Source organism: Pleurodeles waltl, chromosome 8, assembly GCF_031143425.1.
Source record: "Pleurodeles waltl isolate 20211129_DDA chromosome 8, aPleWal1.hap1.20221129, whole genome shotgun sequence".
Classification (NCBI taxonomy): domain Eukaryota; kingdom Metazoa; phylum Chordata; class Amphibia; order Caudata; family Salamandridae; genus Pleurodeles; species Pleurodeles waltl.
Window position 1 is genome coordinate 660,862,580 of NC_090447.1, and position 27,636 is coordinate 660,890,215.

General features: G+C 42.0%; 1 protein-coding gene across 4 annotated transcripts in view; it reads right to left on the bottom strand.

Moving 5' to 3' along the window:
* The window catches only part of DMD (dystrophin), a 6,960,831-nt gene that overhangs the window by 4,322,708 nt on the left and 2,610,487 nt on the right, over positions 1-27,636 (bottom strand). For all 4 annotated transcript variants that reach the window (XM_069204753.1, XM_069204754.1, XM_069204752.1 and 1 more), the window contains one exon: positions 8,931-9,125. In XM_069204753.1, coding sequence (XP_069060854.1) covers positions 8,931-9,125 — 195 coding nt within the window. The remainder of the gene's footprint in view (positions 1-8,930; positions 9,126-27,636) is intronic.

The following is a 27,636-nucleotide window of genomic DNA, read 5'->3' on the forward strand; positions in this document are numbered from 1 at the left end:
AGCTCATTTATTGGCTTTGGGGTCCTAGGGTTCTTGATGAACCTACAAGCCCTATATATCCCCGCAACCAGAAGAGTCCATTGGACGTAACAGTATATTGCTATAAAAAATCTGACATTGCAGGAAAAAGTTACAGAGTAAAACGTAGAGAAAAATTGCTGTTTTTTTCACCTTAATTTCAATATTTTTTATTTCAGTTGTTATTTTCTGCAGTAAACCCTTGTAGGATGTACACAAATTACCCATTGCTGAATTCAGAAGTTTGTCTATTTTTCAGAATTGTTTAGGTTTCTGGGATCCAGCATTGGTTTCACACCCAATTCTGTCACTGACTGGAAGGAGGCTGAAAGCACAAGGGGCCGTATTTATACTTTTTGGCGCACAACTACGCCGGCTAACGCCATTCCAAAGTGCCATACGGGCGCCGTATTTATGGAATGACGTTAGCCGGCGGAGCTGCCTGGTGTGCGTAAAAAAAAATGACTTACACCAGGCAGCGCCGGCGTAGGGGAAAATGGAGCTTGGGCGCCAAAAAATGGGGCAAGTCAGGCAAAGGCAAAATGTTCACCTCAACCAGATTAGCCCCATTTTTTTTGACTCCCAACCCCCATTGAAATGACTCCTGTCTTAGCAAAGACAGGAGTCATGCCCCCTTGCCCAATGGCCATGCCCAGGGGACTTCTGTCCCCTGGGCATGGTCATTGGGCATAGTGGCATGTAGGGGGGCACAAATCAGGCCCCCCTATGCCACAAAAAAAATAATAAAAAAAATACTTACCTGAACTTACCTTAAGTTCCCTGGGATGGGTCCCTCCATCCTTGGGTGTCCTCCTGGGGTGGGCAAGGGTGGCAGGGTGTGTCCCTGGGGGCATGGGAGGGCACCTCTGGGCTCCTTCCGAGCCCACAGGTCCCTTAACGCCTGCCCTGACCAGGCGTTAAAAAATGACGCTAAAACGGCTGGACGTCATTTTTTTTGACCCACCCACTCCCGGGCGTCATTTTTGCCCAGGAGTGTAAATACGGCGCACATGCCTCTGAGTCATTTTTTAGACGGGAACGCCTACCTTGCATATCATTAATGCAAGGTAGGTGTCCACGCTAAAAAATGACGCAAACTCCAAGATCTTTGGCGATAGACGGGTCTAACGACAAAGTATAAATATGGAGTTAGTTTTGCGTCGGAATTGCGTCAAAAAAAAAGACGCAATTCCGGCGCAAACAGAGTATAAATATGCCCCAAAATATTGTAAAAATGGGGTATGTCCCAGTAAAATGTCAAAATTTTGTTGACAAATTGGGTTTTCTGATTTAAGTCTGCCTGTTCCTGAAAGCTGTGAAACTGGTGATTTTAGCACCGTAAACCCTTTGTTGATGCCATTTTCAGGGGAAAAACCACAAGCCTTCTTCTGCAGCCCTTTTTTCCCATTTAAAAAAAAAAAACGAAAGTGTCACTGTATTTTGGCTAATTTCTTGGCCTCCTTCAGGGGAACCCACAAGGTCTGGGTACCTCTAGAATCCCTAGGATTTTGGAAAAAAGGACGCACATTTGGCGTGGGTAGCTTATGTGGACAAAAAGTTATGAGGGCCTAAGCGAGAACTATTCCAAATAGGCAAAAAAAAGGCCTGGCACAGGAGGGAGAAAAAGCATGGCAGCGAAGGGGTTATAAGGGTTTTCTGCTGTTTACCCACTGGTGCTCTAGGCTCCTGCTCTGATCTGGTTTCCCAGGGCTAGCACAAACTAAACTAAAAACTAAACTGTTTTTTTATTTTTTTGGTAATAGTTCTGAAAGTGCCATTCCACAGGAAATGGTGGAGGGCTAATGAAGGACCTGCCAATGGGGAGTGAGGAATAGGAACAAAGTTATCTCTTTTTACTTCAGGGATGCTTTTGTTCTGAGAACACATAACTTGGCTATGCTAATATGTACAGCAGGAGTGAAAGAAAAAGTGTAATCAACAATACATATATTGTGTGCTTTAATATTATTAATGTCAAGTGGTTCATTGAAATTATTCTATTCAAGGTCCACTCAAGTACAAGGGTATTAATTGTATGTGTGTTTTAATAATTACTTGAGTCGGTTGAAATGTAGCATGTGTATGCATATATAGTCATTCTTTCAGATTATGGTATTGAGATCGAAAGATGTATAATCACAAGTTTATTCATAATTATATCACATCTATGAAGGGAAATGCATATATAATTATGTCTCTTAAATGTGTATTGAAATGTCTTATAAATTAGCTCAACTGAAGGCCTACAAATGTTGTTTTTCTATGCTTAACCTTCAACGTGGAGTTTTGCTTGTGTTGTATTGTTCTTTATTTGCAGGTCCATCTGCACGACTGTACAGATAATGAAAGGCATGTTGTGTATTTGAGATAGTGGGGTACGGAAGGATATATTGGCAAGGACAAGGAGAGCTAACAAACTGAAGCAGAAAACTCCCTTTATGTGTACTGGGACCTGAGAGATACTCATGGTCATCCTGATGTTGGTTTCCTGTGATAAAGGTCTGAAGGGAGTTGCCAATTAAATTGAGCACAGAAGATGGAAAAGTACTGCTGTTAATGACGTGAATTCTCTAAGGTTCTACAAGGTATAAATTAGTATTCATTTAGTTAGACGAGTTCAGACCAGTGCTTAATTTGTGCTTGTTGTTTCCGGTGCGGCACACTGGCACTTAGTTTTCTGCTTCAAGCACTTACTGCGAGCAAAAGACACATATGGGAAAGACAGAGGAAGAGAAAAACAAAAAAGTCACAATGGGAGAAAGCACAAAGCTGCATGAGTGAGCTGAAGAGGCGGGGAGTGGCTTTAAATGGATTAAAGAGGGCCAAGATGGCTTCAGGATTTTGCTGCCTCAGTATTACGTGTTCGATTGATGCAGTTGTGTGTTTAAGAGGAGGGCTTTGGGCACCAGCACGTTTTTATTTACAAATTAAGCACTGGTGCACATCTCTTTATCCTTTGGTGAGAACAGATTCCCATGAGACTTAGACCTTTCTATTCCTAATCTGGTTGAGTGGTTTTATGCTACACACTTGACTATCAGAACTTCTACTGAGGTTTCTGTTATGCTGACACTTTCTGATTATTTTAATTACTTCCTATATTTCTGAGAGATAATTAGGATTTTCCCTGTAGCTTAGCTAGGATATTTAGATTAAATTAATTTTCAAATAATTAGACAGAAGGACTTGTATACTGACCATCAAATCCTATCTCTTATTTTCTGTATTGCTGCAAACAAGATTCTTGTATGGCTTGCACTTGTACAATTTAATCTGAAGCTTTACTTCAACTTTGGTGATTCTGTACTTGTATGGCATGTTTCTGAGACTCATTTCAATAGGTTTGACTTTAACTTTATAATAAACCTTCAAAATGTACTCTTCTTCTCAAAAATGTATTGTGTGAACAAGTAGATTCGATTGCTAAATGATTTGAAACGTTGATTTGTATTTCCCTTTACCAATTGAGGCTTCTAAAAAGGTTAGTTGAAAGAAGAGAAACTAGAAAATGGGCCCCAGCCTTATCAGTTCCATATTTTTCCTTGGAAGCAAACTAAGAAAGCTGGGAGAGACTGAACATAGAATCCTCGCTGGCAGGAAACCAGGAACCATTTCAGGAGTGCTCCTATCTACTGGCATAAAAGTATCCTAGACTTTATGGTCTATCACTCTGTGTCTTCATGCAAGGATCCCAGGTGGCAATTAGGGTGTTGAGTATGAAGCCCTGAAACTCAATGTGCCCAACACCTAAAAATCAACCCAGTGTTGCTAATTTTAAGATAAATTAACTAAAAAAAGGTGTCATAGCCAACAGAAATATGACATGGCTATCTGTCGCAATCGAGCACTTTACAAGACAATTAAGTAAATAAAATGCACAAAAAAATGATGATGGATTGAAGGCCATGGACCATTAACTGATAATTGAATGTGTTATACAAGAAGCGCTGAGGAGTCTCTACTTTTGTATTTATTAAGCATACATATTTTCACTTGATTACTGATTTTCACCAACAAAAAAATCACCATTCTTTTGCGAATTAATTCACTTCCTATTAAACGTGCGGTAAATGTTTTGGCCTAATGAATGACTTGAATGTTCATTGCATTGTTTTCTAATTCTAGAATTATGTAAGCCAGTATGACACCTTGCTGTGACACCTTGCTGAATTAAAATCCAAAATTTGTTATATTTTGGTTTCTGAACTAAAAACATGCAAATGTGAGCGCAAATCTTTTTTCAAACATAGAAATTGTGTATTCACCTGATTTGTGAACCACAATGTAATGAACATAACCTTTTTGAATTTAGAGCAGATTTAACACATCGGTTCCAGCCCTTGAGATGAAAATTGTGTCTCCTTTTATTTATTTATTTCACTGCAATGAAAAACAAGCAATCATAAAAAGCTTGAATTTCTATTGCTATCATGATCGTCACAGCACATAGAGTTTTTACCCTACGCCCTATGGCCACTAGAAAGAACGTAAAGATGAATTGGAGACTCCTGAATGCATTTGAGTAATATCAATAAACTCCTAATCGTCTATTCACCACTCAGATTTGATGTACATGTTGTTTTAATGCAAAATATTTGCAAAATCACACTGTTAATAAGTGAACTACTTAGATTATCTCCATCTATGTTTTTTTTTTTTACGGTAGATATACCTTTGTTACATAATTGACAACATCACTGCAGTCAAAAATATACATAGATGATGCAATTAGTATGCCAGACACCTTGCGGGATTTCTAGATTGCAGTGAGTAAAAACAACTATCCCTCGCCTAGTTGTAAGGTGTCTACTTACAAGGTTACCTGCTTCATCAGAGGTGATGATCGCCCTCTGTGCTGTCCGTAAAGTTCTGCGTCTGGACTGAGCAAGAGCGTAATTAAAGAATGATTGTTTAGTCATGGGCCGAATATACTCAGCTTTCAGTGATTGTTGGCACTTGTTTTAACAGGAGGTCTGCTTTTAAAATGAATTTTGCTACACATGCCATGTGCTGAAGTGCCAGTTCTTTGAGGCAAAAAAGGATGGCTTGTTGGCATGATTGAATGCTATTTGTGTTGAACATGTTTTTAAGGTACAGTTTGCACCAGGGTGCCAGTGTGGTGCATATGCATAGAAGGTGTAGAAAATGTTCCTGATGATATGCACACAGCCTGCATTTCCTGGTTTGTCAGGGGTTGAGACATTTTGGGACCATGTCCAGTGAGGGGATGATACCCAGCCTGGTGTGCAGCACCTTTACTTTCAGGAATTGGTTTACTGCTTCTCCCATGTATGCCTGTGCTGTCGGTGCCTTATACGTGTTTATAGTCATCCATGAGTGGGAACGTGACCTGAATTTGCCTTTGTCCTTGCTCCATGATAGTTGTTTGATTTGCTTATTTATTAGCGTCCTAAAAGTATCACACAGTAAATACTTTTGCCACAGCTCTTCTACCTGAAGTTGCTTGATTGCTAAGGTGATTTTGTCAGACCAAGAGTTTGAGTTGACCTGCAAGTTCAGGCCTGATTCCTCCCCGATTAATGATTTTGGTGTGTTTGGTGTCTTAATAGGAGGCATATTTAAGGATGACTCAGTTCTGTGTCAGGGCTCAGTCTTGTAGCCGAATTCTAGTCTAATGTGCACTGGTGAGGAGCTATGTGGTAGGTGGAAGAGAAGTCGGAAAACTTCATTCTGAGCGATGTTCAGGAAGTCATTAAACTTCCCAAGATAACTTTCTAAGCCGTATGTCAGGGAAGGCAGGAACGTTGCTCTGATCACCATGAGGAGTGGCCTTGTGGGACTTTGCAGATTCGAGGACAGTTTTTGAAGGGCTGCTAGTTGTGCTGCCACTTTGGCTTCCAGGGTGTTTAAATGCCAGCGGTGAGACCACCTTTCCTGTAACCAGACTTCCAAATATTTGTAGCTATTACTTCTGTCTACAAGCTGGTTTCCACATAGCCACTGCCTTTTCATTACTATGTGCTTGCCGAAGATGACTACCTTGGTGGGTTGACCAGCAACATGTTGGATATGCAATAGTGATCCAGGTTGTTTCGCAGTTTTTGCAGTCCCATGCCTGATAAGTTCAGGAGGACGATGTTGTCTGCGTACAGACATGCAATTAGAAGTTGGGAACCTAATTTGAGGGGATGGGAACCGGCAGAGTTTGAATGTGCACACAGGTCTGCAAGATATAGATTGAAAACCATTGGGGCTAGGACCCAGTCTTGTTTTACTCCTCTTTCTATTGGAATTTTTTGCCAAGACTCTTCCATTGCAGCCAACTTTTACCCTAGCCCAGTTGTTAGAACATAAGAGTTGTAATCCCTTTAGCAAGTTTGGTGGAATATTGAGATGTGCTCATTTTTTCCATAACCTGTGCCGTTCCACAGAGTCAAAAGCTTTGGAGAGGTCCACAAAGCAGGAGTACAAGACCATTTTCTTTTTTGTGTACTTTTCTGCCAGTATTGCTAGTGTTACCAAGTTGTCAGTGGTGCTTGATGTGGGGTGGAAACCTGTTTATTTCAATGGGATTAGGTTCTGTCTAGAAGCCCAGTCTTTTATTTCCACCAGCAGGGACTCCACAAATATTTTCACGTCAGTGTTGAGGAGGGCAATCAAGCGATAGTTGTCAGGGTTCCCATAGGGGCCTTTCTTGTAAATTGGCTGGAGAATCACCACTCTCCAGGAGTCAGGGATTTTATCTTCTGTGACGCAAGAGGTGAAAAGATTATACTAGGAGTACTAGTTATGTGCTATTCTCCTATTCAATATAGCCTTATAGCCCTCTGTAGAGGTCTATAGAAGCCATTAAAAGCCTGCTCCAGTGTTAAAGGACCAAGGCGAAGGCGAGGGCTTATAATAAGGGAGAAGGACTTTAATGTCGGTATAGCCCAGATACAGAGGGCTGTAAGGCTATTAGACCATTCTGCCACTAGAGGGCATAATGTTCTAATAAACAAAACATAAAAGTCACATGGAGGGCGAGGGGATTAAACCCCCCTCGGCTCCGTGAGGCCTTTGGTCACAGCCAGAGCTGTGAACAAAAATCATTGGAATATTCTACCAGCCATTAGAAACCCAGAGTACTGAATTGCTTTCAATGGAGCTCTCAACATTCCAATGATCTAATAAGTGTTAACAGCTGTTACTTGCCCACACCCACAATGTCGGTTTGGAGCTGAAGGCCATGACATTAAATGGGGCACATTGATCAATGTTTTGCATCGCCTTTGCATCCCACAATGGGGTGCAAGGGCAATGCAAAACCTAAATAAGATTTCCCAAGCCATGCAAAGCCACCTGTGTGGCCCTGCAGTGCTTGGTAAATCTGAACTAATGCAAGGCAGCCCAAGTTGCTGCATTCAGTTACTCTGCCCAGGGAGGCATTATAAGGATGGAAAGTGGATGTTCCAAAACATCAACCCATGGATTCTGAGGGGCATATTTATACTCTGTTTGCGCCGAATGTGCGTCAAAAATTTTGACGCACAATCGGTGCAAACCCTGCCCCATATTTATACTTTGACGTCCGACCCCGCGGGCGTCAAAATTCCACCATGTGCGTCATTTTTTGGAAGGGGGAACCAGCCTTGCGTTAATTATATGCAAGGTAGGCGTTCCCTTCCAAAAAATGACTTTAAGGCCTGTGCTCCATATTTATACTCTGATGTCATTTTGACGCAGAGGAGGGGGTGGGCCTTAAAAAATGACGCACAGTCTGATGGGCGCCGTTTTTTAACGCCTGGGTCAGGGCAGGCGTTAAAGGACCTGTGGGCTCAGAAGGAGCCCAGAGGTGCCCTCCCCTGCCCCCAGGGACACCCCCTGCCACCCTTGCCCACCCCAGGAGGACACCCAAGGATGGAGGGACCCATCCCAGGGAAGTAAAGGTAAGTTCGGGTAAGTATTTTTTTCAGATTTTTTTTGTGGCCTGTGGGTCCTGATTTGGGCCCCCCTACATGCCACTATGCCCAATGACCATTCCCAGGGGACAGAAGTCCCCTGGGAATGGCCATTGGGCAAGGGGGCATGACTCCTGTCTTTGCTAAGACAGGAGTCATGTCAATGGAGGTTGGGCGTAAAACAAAATGGCACAAATCCGGTTTGAGGCCTGAATTTTGTCTCAGACCTGACTTGCCCCATTTTTTGACGCACAAGCCCCATTTTCCCATACGCCGGCGCTGCCTAGTGTGAGTCATTTTTTTTGACGCACACCAGTCCGCAGCGCCGGCTACCGTCATTCCATAAATAAGGCGCCCGCATGGTGCGTTGTAATGGCGTTAGCCGGCGGTAACATTTTTGACGCACAACTGCGTTGGCGCAGTTGTGCATCAGAAAGTATAAATATGGGCCTGAATCTTTCCTAGATTTACCAGTACTGATACTCCTGGGAATGTGACAGAATGCCATCCCTTCCCAGGGGAGGCGTAAGAAGGAGACTCCTTTTATGTGTGCTGCATTCTGAAGCACATGTAGAAAGAGGAAAACACCTGAGATGATTGTTTTTGTGCAAGAAGGTGCCCCTTTCTGCATTTTAGCAAACCTGTTTTTAACATGGATATCACAGCACCATTGTGCAATGGTGGCTGCATTGGTGCTAGGCAGCAGTTGCTGCACCACCGCAGGGAGAGAGCAAAAATGCACCATCTAATGTGCACCATCTAATGTTAAATATGGTGCATCACTGCCCTCTCCCTTTCATGCAGCACAATGACTTGCTACATTACACTGCATGAAATATTCATAAGTATGACCCTTAATGGGTGAGAAACTAAAGAATAAAGAATAACCATTAATGCCCAGCTGCATGTAACGAACAGATGTAACGTTTTGCATGGAATCTCAGAAACACTTTGATGATGACCAATTAGTATCTATGTTTACATGCTTCCATCATGACAGTTTGGTCTTACCTTGAGGCACTTTTCTTGTTTGGAGAGGTCTTCATAGTTTTTAGCAGTTAGGAGAGGAGGTTCAAGGAGGCATTGTGATTCAGATACAGACTGAAGAAGTTGAAGAATATCTGCCAGGTATGCAGAAGGCACATAAGGGGGTTCCACAGTCTTTCCTTCAGTCATCACGACTGTTGTTTCTTCATGAAGTGTTTGCTAGAAAAGACATACAATGTAAAGTTTATTTTCGTCTTGCAATTGCTCTACATATGCAGTTTCAACTTCATACTTCATATTAATCAAATATTTTTATATGTATATATATATATATATATATATATATATATATATATATATATATATATATATATATCTATAAAGGGATTTTATCATGTCTTTCTGGGAAATCTACCATATAGGCGTTGGTGCCCAAAGATTTCTCAGAAACGTGCATCAGGCACTACCGAAGGTCAGGGTGCTGAATACCAAGGCAGCGTATTCTTAATTCCACCTCATGGCTGTTTAATTCACCAACACATATTCCCTTCCTCTTTATCTAACTCCTTTGGGATATTTTTCCATGCTTTTTTCCTTTGTCACTGTTTTCCCATGTTCTTGCTCTTCATTTCCCCTTCTTGCATTGTGCCTCAGTGGACAGCACACATCTAATGTGCCTGACACTTCAGTCATTGTCTACACAGAGATATTTGTACGGGAACGCTATGCCACCATTTTGTTTTGAGGAGGGTGTCTTGGTGTCCACATGTTTGGTTGGGAATAGTTAATGGGTGGAGTTCCTAGAGGCAGACCTAACCAATTTCACAGCAGTCCCTGTTTGCACTACTACAAGCAATCCCACAGACCTCTCACTCTTAAAATCGAAGATAGGGATCCCCTTCTTCTCTTGTGCAGTTCTCCTGTGTCCATCTAAAGATGTGGTCAGGGAAATGAGTGATCTCCTCTCATGTGTATACTCCCAACAAGTTCTAGGGGTAATTTCCCTCCCACTTGAGTCGAAGCCTGGATGGATTGTTTGGGCCTTTTGTGACAAATACATTCCTTTCTTCAGGGGTCTTGTTACTCTAAAATATGAATAGACAGGCCTCACCTCTTCCCCTTTCAAGTTAATAAATTTCATGGGCCACCCCAACAGTACTTCCTGGACTATGGGTCACATTAGCCTTCAGGAGCTTCAGACAGGGAAAAGGTAACTTTTTTAAAAGTTACTTTTCCCAAGTATTTATTAATGACCTAACTTCACCAAATTAATTGGACTTTTAATAAATATGAAAAAGAACATTTAAATGGTAATTTTGCCATTTACTGTCAAAACCTACAGATTAAAGTTTATATATACATTTATTAGGATCAAGCTACAGCTCTGCCAGTGAAAATAGTTTTTGGGGTCTAGTCACTGAAGGAATAAATCAGGTCTAATTTCTCACATGTTCCACTTTTGAATTTCAGGAACTCTACCTTGAGTGTGACAAGGTGTAGTTAGAGGTGACTTAATAATATTTAAAAGCAGGGTTTTTCCTATCAAAAAGAGTTATTTTGACAGGTTTGATGTTCCTGGCAGTCAGCCCTAGTCAGGTAGGGTGGAAGCCATGTTTTACAGACCAACACTCTGGATGAAACTATATGTGCTGCATTCCACAGGTCACATTCAACTTCTAATGCCCTGGGTGTATTTCCCATACAATATACTAATGATTTATACACAAGTTAAATTTGTCATTCAGGTATAATCAAATTTAACCATGTTTAAAGGGGATGCACAGCCACTTTGCTCCTGTTAGGCGGGGTAAATGCAGTGACATGGACGCCATTCACTATGATTCTTTAGAAGTGCTTCCTGGAACTCTCTGGAATCATAAGCTTATCTGCTAGGTCAACCGCCCAACAAAGGGATACTAGGGCATGCTTTGCCCTCTCTTCTTGGGAATAACCTCCCCCACTATTGCTATACTAGTCACCCCTTCAGAGTGCCCACTAGTGAGTGCCTTCCTGGGGCACATGACATCTCCTGTCCTTTGCACTGACTGATGACAGTCAAAGCACCGGCCCTCTCAAAAGGCTTCTTCAGCCTGGGTTCCCACCTTCCTGCTTCCCTGAAATGGACTGGGGCTGTCTCTCTTTGTCAAAAGTTTGGGGCCCTTGAGGGTTTCACCTTTTTCCTTCTGTTGGTGCCTGATACACCTATCTTGCGGTCACCCTCATGTACCTTCTTGGACTTGACCTTTTTAATGAGCTTACAATCCTCCAGCAGGGCAAGCCTCAAGCTGTATCTAGGGAAGTTGCATCAAAATCAAAACCTATGCTGAGAGGTCCCGGAGATGGCTCAGAAGGTCTTGGGAGTCCAAAAAATTGTTAATAACATACTGTAGTGTCCCTGTAGCCACTGAGGAGGTCAGCTAACTTAGAATTAATTTATTTGTCCTGGGTACAAGAGGGAGCAGGCCCAGTCCTCTTCTGATCTTCCACAGGCCGAGAAAGTGCTCTCAGGAGGGTGCCTTGGGATGCCACATTTATGGCTTGCAGCAGCTAGTGGGTGGAGGTGACTCCTGCTCCTCCCTAACAAATGGGGTAAACATTCCCAGGGGCAACCCAACCCATTTTTTCAGAAATTCCCTTTTGCCCAACAAGCAATCCCACAGTGCACCTCACTCCTAAAACCCAAGGTAGGGTAACTGTTCCTCCCTTGTGCAGACCTCTTGTGTCCACCCAGAGGTATTGTCAGGCACATGAGCTATTTCCTCTTCTCTGTCCACTCTAGACTAGTTATGAGAGTTGCTTCCCTCTCACTGGGTTTGGAATCAGCCTGAATCATGTAGGACTTTGGCAATTGCTTCACCTATGTCCATTTCAAGTTAATGAAGTTCCTTTGTCCACCAAAACAGTCCTTCCTGTACTGATAGGGATCAAATACCCAGTCTATTCTGTCATCAGACCTGAGCCATTGCTGTTTTGTTGGAGACGTTTTCACATTTCTCTCATTAAAGTCGAGCACTAGCTGGACAGATTCTGGCAGGCTAATGCAAATCAGCCTTGAGGAGTTTCAAGCAACAAAAAATAAACTTTCTAAAAGTGAATTGTCCCAAGTATTTAATACAAATCAAACCTTAACAATGAATTTGACTTTTAATAAATAAGAAAAATAGTCTTTGAAAGGCTGTTTTAGTCATTTCCTGTCACAAATTACAAATTATAGTTTAGAATCTGTACATTATCTATGCTTCAGATACAGCCCTGCCAGCTTTTGAGATGTTGTCCCTCAACAATAGTGACAACTTTAATTTACCACATGTTCCACTTTCAGATATCAGGCACCACACCAACAGGGTGACATGGTGTACTTAATGGTGACTTATTAATACTTAAAAGCAAGGTTTTCCACCTACCCAACAAGGTTATTTTGAAACAGTTGACAACAGATTTTAGGCTACTCCAGTCAGGTTAAATGTTTGGCCTGAAGACCTTTTACAGGTCGACCCTATGAATGGCACCATATATACTATAGTCTAAAGGTGACATTTAACTTTAAAGCAATTCGTGTATTTTCTGTACCATATACTAGGGACCTATATGGTGGTTAAAAATGACAGTCTGGGTTAATCCAAATTAACCATGTTCAAAGGGGGAACAAAGACAAGAATATATGGCACAAATTTCATAATACACCCAAATAGGGACCAGAAAACAATGATAAATTCTGGGTTGACCATATAGAAAAGGTGGTTTTACTAAGGGAATTCTCAGAGAAAAGGTAACTTTGGCAAGAGAGACAAATCAGGGATGCCTGTACTATCATTTGTCAATAATTATTGTAAATGAACCTTTAGTTAATAAATAAGTGTAGTGTGTCACTGTTAAGCTGCACAATGCAGGAAGGAATAAAATTAAACTTCAGTGACGTGGTTCTGTATTTAATGGCTGAGGCTGATAATGTTCTCTATACCGCATATAAGTTAATTTTCAGTGTCATTTGGGTACACCATTAACTGTTAAAAAAAACAATGTCCAGTTATTGGAACCAATCAACAAGTCTTTCTGGTAGATATAAAACTCATGTTAAAGAATTCTCCACAGGGAAATCATGGAGACTGAGATATCAAAGAAACTGATCTTCTTTGTTCCTTAGATTGAGAACCATTATTAGATAAAATTCAAAATCAGGTTGGTAACTTGAGCACTTTCTTCTTTAGTCTAGAGGAGCAAAATAACATACTTAAGCATTAATGCCTGCAGCTATAGGCAACACAGGTTGTTAATTACTCTCCATTCAATTACCTGAAAGGGAATCTAATTAAAAACCTTCATTACCCTGAAGGAAAGGTAAATAAGGTTATTACCACCCCCCCCCCCCCCAAGAAAAGGAAGTGCTGCAAGAGAAGGAGCTATCTGTTTACATAAAATGTAGAGAAAAAAAACAGCTCAGTTCTGCTGCACATCTTTCTCACCCACTTTAGTACAATTAATGGTTCACAGATGGCTGGCGGGCTCTTCCCTTTCATTTTGATAAGAGGAATGCCCAATTAGCCATAAAGTAGAAAAACATTTGTTAACATTCCTTTCTATAATACTGCATACCATCAGCAGGAGGTGTTGGTTGTCCATGATGGACTGAGTGCAGGGCGTGATCTCAAGCAATGCCTACTACAGCTGGCTGAAGATCATCTGCAGCTGGGGTTGGCCATCTGTGAGCAATGGGATCAGGACCTGGATTCTGGCCAGTTCCTGTGATCTACCACCACTGTGCAAGGCTAAAGGACATGTGCAGAGAGGGTTGGCTACACATTGTAGATTGAGCAGAGAAGGTTATGCACAACAGAGGATGGCTAGCCACCATGGGTGGGGCACAAGGTCTGCACATTCAAAAAGAGATTTATTTGAGAACTCCCTAAAAAACTCAATTAAAGAGACTATCTTTATCAAATCATAGGCACTGCAAGGTCACCTTCATTGGACATTGGTCGCACACATTGTGTTGGGTGCAAGCGTAAGGTGTTGCCCCCAATTCATCAGAGGTTGTGCACAGCAAAGGTTGACATCCTTTGAAGGTTGGGCAGGGCAAATGCAATGCTTAGATCATCACAAAATTACTAACAAAAAGATACATCTTCTAAATATACAACCTCATTTAACATAAACTAATATTCAAACCAATAAATATTACAAATGCCTAAAATGTCTCAATGATAGTGTTTATGTGATGTATACATTATGTCACTGATAACATTGCTTAGGTCATTTGTAACTGTATAGTCGTATGCATTTCATTTGATGTGTGAACATAGTGTGCATGGCATGCGTGCAAGTTACAGCTTGCGGAGTTAAACCTAACTGGTAATGTTCAGTATTTTTATGGGGGTTTTTTGTAACCATAAGTGTACTTTAACTGTTGTTTTTTTAATTGAGATTCAGATATAGCTAATGTCTCATAACCAAATTAACTTGAACTTAAATTAATAATATCTGTTATTATCTGACTCTGTGTGTGGTGCCACCATGTTCTCTGAGTGCCAGGGTTACATTTCCATAGGAAAAGTGTTTTTGCTTTATTAACTTCTTTGCAGTTTGATAAATCTGTACAATACTTTTAAGAAAAGAAAAGTATGTCCATTTCTGCTCCTTATTCGAACGTTTTGGGGTAATCATGAAGCAGAGTCAAAGAAAAAGGAGGTCCAGGAATGTTGATTTCCCATGTTAATTTGCAAAGAATTGTTTTGAGAAGTAATACAGAGAAATTGGCAGAACAATATTGCACCAAATTTGGCAAACAGTTAGAATGTTACACGGAACGGTTGCTTTTTGTGCTTTAGAGTAAATCTGTTCAGCAATTTTTTAAAAATTAGGGCTTAAAGAAGGGCTCGGTGGGCCTGAAGTGGTTGAAAAGTTTGGTATATCTAGACAGTTGGTGTCTAGATATATCCTGGCTTGCCAATTTCATGGGAACTAGTCAATCCTAATTGGCTGGCCACAACCTGAATGATATGTTGTGGCAGCAACTATAGGACTCAGGGACATAGCCCCTGAAAATGAAATTAAAAAAATATAGGGTTGCAGAGTAAGCACACCCTGAACCACCGGGGAATATGGGGGAGGGATCTCAAGGAGACTCCCCCTTCATTGGGTGGCCACAACATAGATAACATTTTCTGGCAGCTATTACAGAACTCTGGGCGTTGCCACCATTGTAATGCATTGTAGCGAAAGCCTGTTTTTGAGGGTCACAAAAAGGAGCACATATGAAGAGTGATGACAGATTTTAGTCACAATAAAAATTATTCATTGGTGTAATCATACTCATTTTAGGAATTCTGTTGAGTTTGTATGTGATTTTACCCTATGAAAAGTGCTGACCTTTTGCTGGGATTTTATAAATCAGGTTTGAGAGAAAACTGCTTTCTGCCATGATTTTCTCATAGACGTTGTGGAAGGTACTTCACTCTAACTTCCTCAGCAATGTAGGAATAAAGTGTGATATTCCAAGTAGATGATATAATTCTAACAACAGAAAAAGCTTCCCAGTTGATTCCCTAGTGCTCTACTGTAACTGTAGTTTCCCACAGAGTAATAATGAACAACTATAGAGCTATAATTCTCAATTTATAGCCAACGTGTGGCACACCAGAAGGCCATTTTAATAGAATCAAAGCTATAAAACATAAGCATTTGCTTTTTAAATATAAACTGGAGAATTCATTTTGTCATTGAAATTATAGTTCGTGCTCTAGACAGCTAAAATGAGGAAACATTTTCTATGACTCTGATTATGATGTAGGTGCTATTTAGCACACCGGACAAATAACAATACCAAGGGATGCATTATTTATCGGGTATGATAAATAGCACCTATTATACGTTTATGAGGAATAAAATGTGGATTGTGGGGCTCAACTCACCAGATTCTGCATGATACAGTAAATACTGTAGCTTTTACACTGTTAAGTTTCATCAGGGTTGGCCTGCTAAGAAAATAACCTTGAGGTATTTAACACATTCAATAATTATCTGATGTATTAAATACATTTTAACTTGCATTTCAAATCATGTGGAAACAGAGATTTACACAGACCACATCAAGAACAGGCCATACAGGTTCTCAAATATTTTTGTCATCCATGTCAGTACAACATTCTGACATGCAGAGTGAAATATGTACTTTCAATAACAGCAGCTGTCTGTGTGTTAACTCCATAGTGATAAACTATAGCTTCACCACAGAGCCTAATGAGCAACTAGAGTGCTAATATCATGTAATTATTACAAATGTGTGGCACTCCTAAAAGGCCATCTTGTTTGAATCAAAGCTGTAAATCTGACAGCGTTTCCTCCAGAGGAAATCACAGCAAAGGAAGAAAATAAGGAAATTCTTTTTTGTAATAGAAATTATTGTATGTGCTCTAGAAAGCTAAACTGGGGATACATTTGTATGAGTTTTTAGAAAGCCTCTTCATCCATGCCAGTAAAACATTGTGAAATGCAGAGAGAAAGATGTATTTCAACACCAGCAGTGGTCTGCCAGGTAACTCCCTAGTGATTGACTGTGGATTCATCACTAAGGCCTAATGAATAACCAGAGAGCTAACATTCTGACTTTGTGACAAATGTTGGCACACCTGAACACCATGTTGTTGTAACCAAACCTGTAAAACTGAAAGGAATTTCCTACAGAGAATACTGCAGTAAATGGACAAAAGGAGGGGGTTATTTTTGCCATAGAAACTATGGGTAGTGCGCTAGAAAGTTAAAATCAGAACACACTTTCCATGATTTCTCAGATATCTTCCTCAGTTTCAGTAAAACATTCTGACAAGTTGGGAAAAATATAACAAAAGGGTGCAATGGGGCAGGGTGTACCTACCCTAAACCTCATCTTTATTTGGGGGTGCTAATGGGACCAAAGTACGTATTAAATCCTGTCCTGGATTTCAGAATCATTGACCATCCCTCTGTCCTGCTGCCCTGCATTGGGTCTCAAGATTTGTTAATGCTATCCTAAAACAAAATGTACAAAGAATTTGGTGCACTACAGCTGTGCTTGTCCCATGCTCACTGTGCATGACCAAAGGCTATGCGCAATGATGTGTGGCTGCCCCAGAGAGCTTGGGCAGCCAACCTTCGGTGTGCATGGCTAAAGGCTAATGGGGCTTAGTCGCTTTGGACATTGTGTCAGCGTCTACCAAAAGAATCACTGTGCATAGTCAAAGACCGTGTGCATGGAAGGGCTGGCCGCAGAAAAATGTTGATGTGGTATATGAATACAAAACAATCTTTAAAAAAACATCAAAGAGTAGATCGAGGTTATGCTTTGATTTGTTTACAAACCTTCAATGTTTGTTTTCAGGAACTTCAGATATTTACTTAAAAACCACAGTTAAAATACAATTATAGTTAGAAATTAAAATGAAAAAACACTGAAGTTAGCAAGTTATGGCTTAGACCACAATTCATAACTTAAACAACAACTGAGAGACTTATGACTCATACATTAAATTGAATGCTTACGATCTTGTAATATTTATACCAATACAAAACACCTCATCTGTAAGGTTATTTTATAACATTTGTAATTACACTTAGCATACTTAGGTTGAGGTTGTGAGCATTCAAATTGGTATGCAAGTTATCGTTTGTCTGACTGTTGTGTGCATGATGAATTGTGGTCTCCATGGTAAGTCATGATTTTCAGTGGTTTTCAGTATAAATGAGTAACCATAAATGCACTTTAGCTCTATTTTAAATATATAATGACCCACTGGAATCTTTTTCTTCCATTTGATGACAGGGAATGTCCCTTAGGGGCCAGCTCCAAGGGCTAGGCAGTCATGGTTCCCCTACCCTGCTCCTTTTTTTGTAATGGCAGCAGTGGAATTTTTCTTCATTTTGAGCCCTCCAATCACATCACACTCCCAAGGTGGCGTGTGGAACCAACTAATCATAACACGTGTTTTGATGTTTTTTTCCCCACAAGACCCACATGGAAGGCCCACGGAAACACACATATATATATAAAACCTTAATTTCTCTAAAATGGCTGAGCAGATTTAAACCAAATCACAAAACTCAGGCTCTCAGGATTAGTATTTAGGTTTCTGCCAGATTTGGTGTAATTCTGTTCCTATTTTTTTGTGCATCATTGTCTAACTCTTCCTATGGGAATTGCTTTGGTAAAAAAGTGTTTTGGGACACCACCTTTTTCTCAGAACCTAATTGATGGGTCACAGAAAAACTTTCCAGGAAAGGGCTGACGTGAATCCATTTTTTTGTAGCATTTTGTGAAGATTCATGAAAAAGAGTCAAAGATAAGTATAACTATATGTATATATATATATATATATACATATACATATATATATCAGTCTGCAGTGCTTTACCATTCTCAGATCAACTAGGATTATGTGGTAATTGAGGACTAAATTATTCAAGAGTGCTATCTACATTTACGGGGCACAACAAATGCAAATTATACAGTATCATGTGCCAAATTCTCTGCAATAATATATTGATTTATTTGAGTGGAAAAATGTATGTTCCATAAATTTCCAAATTATGTTCCAAATTATGTGGCAAGTGCAGTAAATTCATAATTATTAAGCAAACCCCACAGCCACCAAATTGCTTAATTTTACTGCCCCTAAATATTGTTAGTTGTTTTATCAATAATCTATTCCTTATATGTAAACAATACTTACAATTTCTAAATTCGGTTGCTACCCTTTGATTGCTGCACTGTCAAATGAACAGCTTCACAATCTCTCCCTTCTATAGGCAGAATGTGTTTTATAAACAATGTAAAGAATAACTTTTTTCTAAAAGTCAAGTTTTTTTTACTGTATAACTAAATATTGCTCTCTTCTTTCTAAAGACAACCAAACAGGGCAGTGCAGTATTTCAAATACTATTTTCAACAATGAAAAAATTGTCTTTTAAAATATTTAAAACTAATTACCCCACAAGAAACATGCAGTGCACAATTCAGAAACTAATTTGTGGTACGTGAAGTAGTACGACTCACATACTACAAAATGCAATTCAGAGACCTACAGCTGGAGTCCCCCACCTCTCCTATGTTTTTGTGCTGAGATTGTTGTCAAGGTGTGGAAGATCTCCACCAAATGTGGAAAGTTTCAAGCAGTAACTTCACACTTGCAAATCCTGTTGTAGGATGCTCCATTCCTTGATCTGACTGGATGGAGACATATTAGCCTCCACCTTGGAATAAAATCTACAATCAGACATGGTGAATAGCATAAGAGTGCAGTGACACCTTGGGGTAGTAGTAAATATACATGTGAGTACATATATATGTGTAAATGTGCCTTTGTAAACTGGGCCCTGCATATAAAATATGCATAACAGGTAACATGTGACACGGCCCTATACTGCTATTATGTCACCACATCCCCTCTACGGCAATATTAGACCATTTACCCAGTTACCAGTTATGTATTGTCGATATTGGGATGCCAAAAAGGCCCTCCATCTTGCACTGCCACCTCTCCTACCTTTGTCATTTGTCATTCAAAACCCTTCGTCATCTAAAGTTACAAAGGAACAGGAGAATTCACAAGACAATTTGCTGACACACTGAAAATGCTGAATTATTCATAAATGTCATTGACGATTTATGATCAGATCATGCAAATTAAGCTTTTTGCTGAGAGACTCATTTAGAATGGAGTGTGATAGTAAAAATTACTGGTGATCTGATAAATGCAGGTTTACGTTTATATTGTCGTAATTCTGCACTACATAAAAAAATCACTGCTAGTAAAAGGTTGATGACAGGCATGTGCAAACAACGTGTACCGTGCAATTCACTACATTTTCTTGCACTTGGAGTCTAAATATAGGCCCAGATTTAAAAGAAAATGACGGTGCGCGATGCTGCGCCAAAATTGGCAGTGCCGCGCTCCTTCATTTTCACAACACAGGGATGTGCCGTATTTAATAGAATGTGCTGGCGCTAAATTTGCTGCCGTGCGCCAGCGCAGCCACCCTTGCATCATGGTGCAAGGATGGCTGCGTTGAGAGGGAGTTTTTGTGCAGGTTCCTACACACAAACTGGAATGGCGATTTGCTTTTTCTATGTGTGCTGCAAAATGCAGCACACACAGAAAGAGTAAAAAACGAGGAGAAATAAAAGTATTTCTCCTTGTTGCGCCCTGCTATTGCCGCCTCTGGGGTGGCCTTAGCTTTTGGCGCTGACTTAGGTTTCTGTAAACTTGTAAATCCAGCATCAAAATGCAATGGGTGCTGCTGTGGCACGCCAACAGGAATGCCCATTGCACACCCCTTCCACGCAAAGTGCTGCGTGCGAAGGGGCCAAAGTGACTTAACGCCACCTTGTAAATACAGCGCATGGCATAGCGCCACCGGAGCATCACGAAAAGTGACACTCCGGTGGTGCTAGGGGCTCTTAAATATGCCCCATAGTGTGGTAATACTTTTCTGGACTCTCAAGGGCATATTTATACTCTGTTTGCGCCGGAATTGCGTCGGTTTTTTTGACGCAATTCCGACGCAAAACTAACTCCATATTTATACTTTGGCGTTAGACGCGTCTAGCACCAAAGTCCATGGAGTTTGCGTCATTTTTTAGCGTGGACACCTACTTTGCGTTAATGATATGCAAGGTAGGCGTTCCCGTCTGAAAAATTGACTCCGAGGCGTGTGCGCCGTATTTACACTCCCGGGCAAAATTCACGCCCGGGAGTGGGCGGGTAAAAAAAAATGACGTCCAGCCGCTTTTGCGCCGTTTTTTAGCGCCTGGACAAGGCAGGCGTTAAGGGACCTGTGGGCTCGGAAGGAGCCCAGAGGTGCCCTCCCATGCCCCCAGGGACACCCCCTGCCACCCTTGCCCACCCCAGGAGGGCACCCAAGGCTGGAGGGACCCATCCCAGGGACATTAAGGTAAGTTCAGGTAAGTATTTTTTTTAAATATTTTTGTGGCATAGGGGGGCCTGATTTGTGCCCCCCTACATGCCACTATGCCCAATGACCATGCCCAGGGGACATAAGTCCCCTTGGCATGGCCATTGGGCAAGGGAGCATGATTCCTGTCTTTGCTAAGACAGGAGTCATTTCAATGGGGGTTGGGAGTCGAAAAAAATGGCGCAAATCGGGTTGAGGCGAAAATTTTTGCCTCAGCCTGACTTGCCCCATTTTTTGGCACCCAAGCTCCATATCCCCCTACGCCGGCGCTGCCTGGTGTACGTCATTTTTTTTCACGCACACCAGGCAGCGCCGGCGGCTAACGCCGGCTAACGTCTTTGAATAAATACGGCGCCCGCATGGCGCTTCAGAATGGTGTTAGCTGGCGCTAATTTTTTTGACGCAAAACTGCGTTAGCGCAGTTTTGCGTCAAAAAGTATAAATATGGCCCTCAGTTTTACGTTAAGATGTTGATGTTAAATCCTAAATGAACGCGGTTAATAGTGAAGTGGAGTTCTGACTACCAATATTGCTAAAAGATAGAAAAACTGAACATTCATATTGTTATATTGAGTCTTTCCCTGAAATAGTGTGAATCTTTTGACAATTGAGTACTGGCAATGTTCTTTTATCTTACGATGGTCATATGTTTTGAAGTCAGAAGCGACCTTTCGTGAAAGAGTCTCATGCTTCCAACATACTGCCCGGCCTATGTGCAGACTTCAACGTATTTTAAATCGGGTATTCACTGAAGGTGTTTTATTCGTAAGTGTCCAGTTCTGCATGCACGCAGGGCACCTCTGACATCTAGTGGTGGCTCCTATAATTCACAGTTAGCTCGCTAAAGGAATTGGTTCAATCACAAAGCAACATTATTAATTTTCGATCTCTGTTTATTAAGAAAAACAATATATGGCACGAGTTTGCTAAATGCAGAGCTTGTGTATTCATAGGTGCAAGTAAGGTGTCCATAGAGTAAACTGCTTAATTAATTACAAAATGTCAAATCTTGTCGCTTTCAAATATAAAAGTCTTAATAATGATAACTCGAAAACGACTATATTGAAATAAAACGTGTGAAATTTGACCAGAGAATAAAAACTCTGTATCTTGGGGTCCTGCAAAAAAGCTTCATGCCTTTCCAGGTGCAGTGACTATAAAACCGCAACGATGAGACCTAATGTCAATTATGTATCATTAGATTCTTCAGAATCTTCAGTTAATAAAAGAGGCACACAATGGGTTGACTTTCCAGGCGTTTTAACTGACGTGAGACCGCATGCGCCTGTATCAGTTCAGGCCAGGATGAAAGAGAATGAAGAACGTTTATTCTCTCGTGTGTTCTTTAAACACAATACCCCATTAAGTTACAAATCATAATTGTCATAATGAAAGACATGAACAACGAAGTGGGAGTATTGTATAGTATTATCTCGTCAGGGTGGTTAGTTGACTCTAAGACTGTGTTTTGCCGCATTCTATTGTCCCTGTCGCAACACAGCAACAATGGCCTCCGCAGAACCCGCGGTTGGATGAGCTCCAGGGGGCCGAGCTCCAGGGGGCCCCTTCACCAGAGAACACTGCGCGGGCGGCAGGCCCCTGACTGTGTCTAGGGGAAGGGGGGCCCTCCAGGTCCTTTGCAGGGGGACCCCCTTGAGTTTCGTTACGCCACTGTCTCGTGAACTAAATTGACTACAGATGAGTTGCTCTACTGTTAGGATGACCCACCGTCTATTTCGATGGGTGGGTCATCTCTCACCACTTACAGAATTTTGCTTTGCACAGACATTCGTACATGACTTTGGAATTGTAAAAAAAATCGGGCCCATAAGCATACTTTTTTTTTTTAGCGCCGCATTTGCGTAATTTTTTGACGCAAAAGCGGCGCAAACTTGCAAAATACAATTGGGGCATATTTATACTCCGTTTGCGCCGGATTTGCGTCGTTTTTTTTAACGTAAATTCGACGCAAAACTAACTCCATATTTATACTCTGGCGTTAGAGGCGTCTAGCGCCAAAGTCCATGGAGTTTGCGTCACTTTTTAGCGTGGACACCTACTTTGCGTTAATGATATGCAAGGTAGGCGTTCCCGTCTAAAAAATTGACTCCGAGGCATGTGCGCCGTATTTACACTCCCGTGCAAAAATCACGCCCGGGAGTGGGCGGGTCAAAAAAAATGACGTCCAGCCGCTTTTGCGTCGTTTTTTAGCGCCTGGTCAGGGCAGGCGTTAAGGGACCTGTGGGCTCGGAAGGAGCCCAGAGGTGCCCTCCCATGCCCCCAGGGACCCCCCCTGTCACCCTTGCCCACCCCAGGAGGACGCCTAAGGATGGAGGGACCCATCCCAGGGAACATAAGGTAAGTTCAGGTAAGTCATTTTTTTTTTTTTTTTTGTGGCATAGGGGGGCCTGATTTGTGCCCCCCTACATGCCACTATGCCCAATGACCATGCCCAGGGGACCGAAGTCCCCTGGGCATGGCCATTGGGCAAGGGGGCATGACTCCTGTCTTTGCTAAGACAGGAGTCATTTCAATGGGGGTTGGGAGTCGAAAAAAATGGCGCAAATCGGGTTGAGGCGATAATTTTGCCTCAGCCTGACTTGCCCCATTTTTTGGCGCCCAAGCTCCATATTCCCCTACGCCGGCGCTGCCTGGTGTACGTCATTTTTTTTCACGCACACCAGGCAGCGCCGCCGGCTAACGCCGGCTAACGTCATTGTATAAATACGGCCCCCGCATGGCGCTTCAGAATGGCGTTAGCCGGCGTTAACTTTTTCGACGCACAACTGCGTTGGCACAGTTGTGCGTCGAAAAGTATAAATATGGCCCAATTGTATTTTGTAAGTTTGCGCCGTTTTTGTGTGTCAAAAAGCGGCGCAAATGTGACTCTAAAAAAGTGTAAATATGGGACTCAGATCGAAACTCATGATTGGGTGTGTCTACTTCTCTCTAGACACTGCGTTAAAAGTGACCAACATTGAATGCCATTAATGTCCTGTCCTACATTGATGGGCCGATGGTAATTGCGCTTAAACGGGCATCCCATTAATGACCGCACTATAGATCTCAGAACCGAAGCAGACATCATCAGAGGTAATAACAGTCTGGAATGGCCATCGCTGGTGATGGTTAAACAAAGCAGGCATGGGTAAAGATAACTCTCTGCACAGAATGGCCTCTTTAACAGCGCCATATGTTATTTTTCACTTAATTACATCTAATGTCTTTGGTTCGAATCCTTGAAAATGAACCTAAAAATCGGCAAACACCAGTAGTTGGTTTCTGCATTCTGCTTCTTGACAATTGTGCTAATAATGTATTATGCAATTTAGATTCATTCTGTGTAGATTAATCCATGCTGTTATGGATGATTATGCGCCAGCGAATGTCTACACCGAGGACAGATGACTGACGCCCTAGTCAGTCTCCCACAGGATTTTAAATAGTTATGTTTAATACGAATGCAATTCCACTGGAAATCGAAGACGATTGGCACAAATATCGCAACTCTACAGGTCTCATATTAGTTATTTCAACATAAATTCTGCGTTTGCATATGAATTGAATCTCCCAGTGTAGTCTGGGCTTGCATTCCTATCTTACATAAACAGCAATATCTGAATGTGTTCATTTAAGTGTCACATTTGCAGTGGTACCAAGATGTTAATAACCCTATCCTTGATGGCTTCAAGATTAAGATATGTAGCTTGGAAATAATATGTGAATAGAAACAGGCAAAATATTTTCCATATCAGTGAAATACTGAACAATTCCCTATTGTTTGGTTTCAAGTATTCAAACAATTTTAGTTTTCCTCTCACAATTTTCCATGTACAGTTCACTTATTGGGGACTAGTTTGAGAAGATAATGGGGGTTATTCTAACTTTGGAGGAGGTGTTAATCCGTCCCAAAAGTGACGGAAAAGTGACGGATTTACCACCAGCCGTATTACGAGTCCATTATATCCTATGGAACTCGTAATACGGCTGGTGGTATATCCGTCACTTTACCGTCACTTTTGGGACGGATTAACACTCCTCCAAAGTTAGAATAACCCCCAATATCTTGTAGGAAATGTGCATTTAATGTATCCTGCAGTCACAAGACATGATTGGTATCTTATGTGATTTTTGAATTCAAGGGAAATATAACTGTATTCATATTTTTATGTAGACAACTGGTATATACAGTAATTCTCTAATACATGGGGTAGGAAATACACACAGGACCTGGAATTTAAATGCCACCTATGGACAGCAGCATCTATTGTGCTTTCCACATAGTGGGGCTTAAAAAAAATGGCTTCAGGCCTATCACTGTAGCCTGACTTCTGCAGTGGAAAACCCACAGCATGACCTATTGACCTGTCAAAATAACCCTTTTAACATGTCCCCCTTTTAAATATTAGTAGGTCACCCCTATGTAGGCCTTGTAGCCCACAGGTACGGTGCATAACATTCAAAAGTAGGGTGTGTAGAAAATTAATATCACCATGTCACCACAGGGACAAGTCCCTAGAAGCTAAACCAGAGTACAGATTAAAACATTAATATTGCTAGAAACTAATTAAACTACTATTATTTAGAGTAGTTATTAAAAGTCCAATTCGGTGGTGAACTCAGATATTTAAGAAATGTTAAAAAAAAGTAACTTTTGGAAAGCTATGTCTACTCTGCCTGAAGCTCCTCAAGGCTAATTTGCATTAGCTCTCCTGCAGCTGCTGAGCCATTAATGAAGTGTGAAATTCCTTCCAGGAGTCTCTCCAAAGATCACTTTGACTGACAAGTGGCCCTGAATAAGCAGGAATAACTCCTGAATGAAGGACTACCTGAGACATATGTAAAAAGGTTTGCACTGATGAAAGGGATCATACAGGAGTAGAACATAATTCTTGTGTATCCCACCTAATTGCTGAAGGACCCTATTTTGTCTTACCAGACCTCTGTCTTATTGTTTGCTGTGGGTGCAGGGCCTGCTTCAAACTAGATTTTAGTATTAGATGTGGGAAGAAAACAGTCATTTCCATCCTGCATTTCAATACACACACCCATTTCTCAGATCCCAGATTTAGACCCTCGTTATGACCCTGTCGGACGGGGGAGAAGGGGCGGTAAAACTGCCAACAGGCTGGCGGAAAAAAAAATGGAATTATGACCATGGCGGTTACCGCCATGGTCATCTGCCACTTCTCCACTCTGATCTCCAGGGCGGTGACGACCGCTGGGCTGGAGACTTCAGGACCCTGCATACCGCTATGGATTTCAGGTGGTTTGGAACTGCTACGAAATCCATGGCGGTAGGCACTATAGGGTCTTCCCCCACCGCGAGTCCTCCCCACACATCCCCACCCCCCTGCCACCCCCCAAAGGTGGCAGGACCCCCCTCCCCACCACCACCCACAATATGCACATACACACACACCCTCCCCACCCCAACATGCACATACACACACCCCTACACGCACACATACACTAAAACAGCACATACACGCACACATGCACACAGACATATACGCACACATTTCCCATACACACAACACCCCCCGCATGCATACACGCACTCACACACCCCCTCTACATACTCCCATGCACGTACACAACAAAGAACACCCCCCACCCCTAACGGACGATCAACTTACCTTGTCCGTTGATCGTCTGCGAGGGGACGGGATCCGTGGGGGCTGCTCCGCCGCCAGCTCACCATCACCAGAACACCGCCACAGCGTATCATGGGATGTGACTCGGTGGGCGGTGTTCTGATGACAGGGCGGTGGAGCAGCCTCCACTTCCCCGCCCACCGCCAGTATGGCTACTGGCGGCTCTCCGTCCGAAAAAGGACAGAGGACTGCCAGCAGTCTTAATACGATGCGTGGAAAACCGCCTGCACTGGCGGTCTTCAGCACAGCAGTACCTTGGCGGGCTTGAAAAAAGACCACCGAGGTGGAAATGAGGGCCTTAGTGTGGCTGAAGTCACTATAGCCATCCTCAAATCGCTCTGCACTGCATTTTAGGCATGTTTGTAGTAAGGCAAAACAGAACCACTGAAAAAACGTGGGCGGCCAGAGGATGAGAATGTTTACCCATTGGGTAGAGAGTGTCCAGGATTCACTCCCACCTTCAAGCTAGTGCCAAAATGAAAGTTGCACCCCAAGAAACCCTCTGCAGAAAACGTTCCAGAGCTGCAGAAGATCAAAAGAGGAGTGGCCCTGCTGCCTGTAATCTAAGAGCAGCCCTGAAAGACTGGGTCAGCTCCCTCTTCTACCTAGGGCAGGGACATGGACTCCAAGGATCAGTAGGATGACACCCTGTGTGGCTACAAAACACAACAAGCTGCAATAGGCCTTCTTCTTGAAGCATCCAGTTCACCAGTGGCAACTGGACCAGGACTGGTCTTTCTGTTTACCTCTGCCTGGCACCTTAAGAGTCTCTAAGTGACCCATCTCGCCCAAAGATTCCCACACCCCTGGGAAAATGTCTAACTCCCATTCTGCTCTGGAACTTAAAACATTTTCAGCAAGACATTTCTAAGGCTCCAGAGCACCAGAGGGACCAACCTGCGTCAGTATCCCTCTTTCAGTTTCACAGCAGTGGCTGCAGGTTCAGGAGCATCCTATGCTAGAAGGACTTTTCTTCTGTGAAAGTGATAAAGTTCCATTCTACATTGGGACTTAGAAGAAATGTCAAGATTTTTGTCTAAAAAAGTGACAAAGTCCCATTCTGAGGAGTAACGTAAAAACTTTTTGGAACTTTTGAACTTTCAGACTTTCACCGTTACCACTCTACTTGA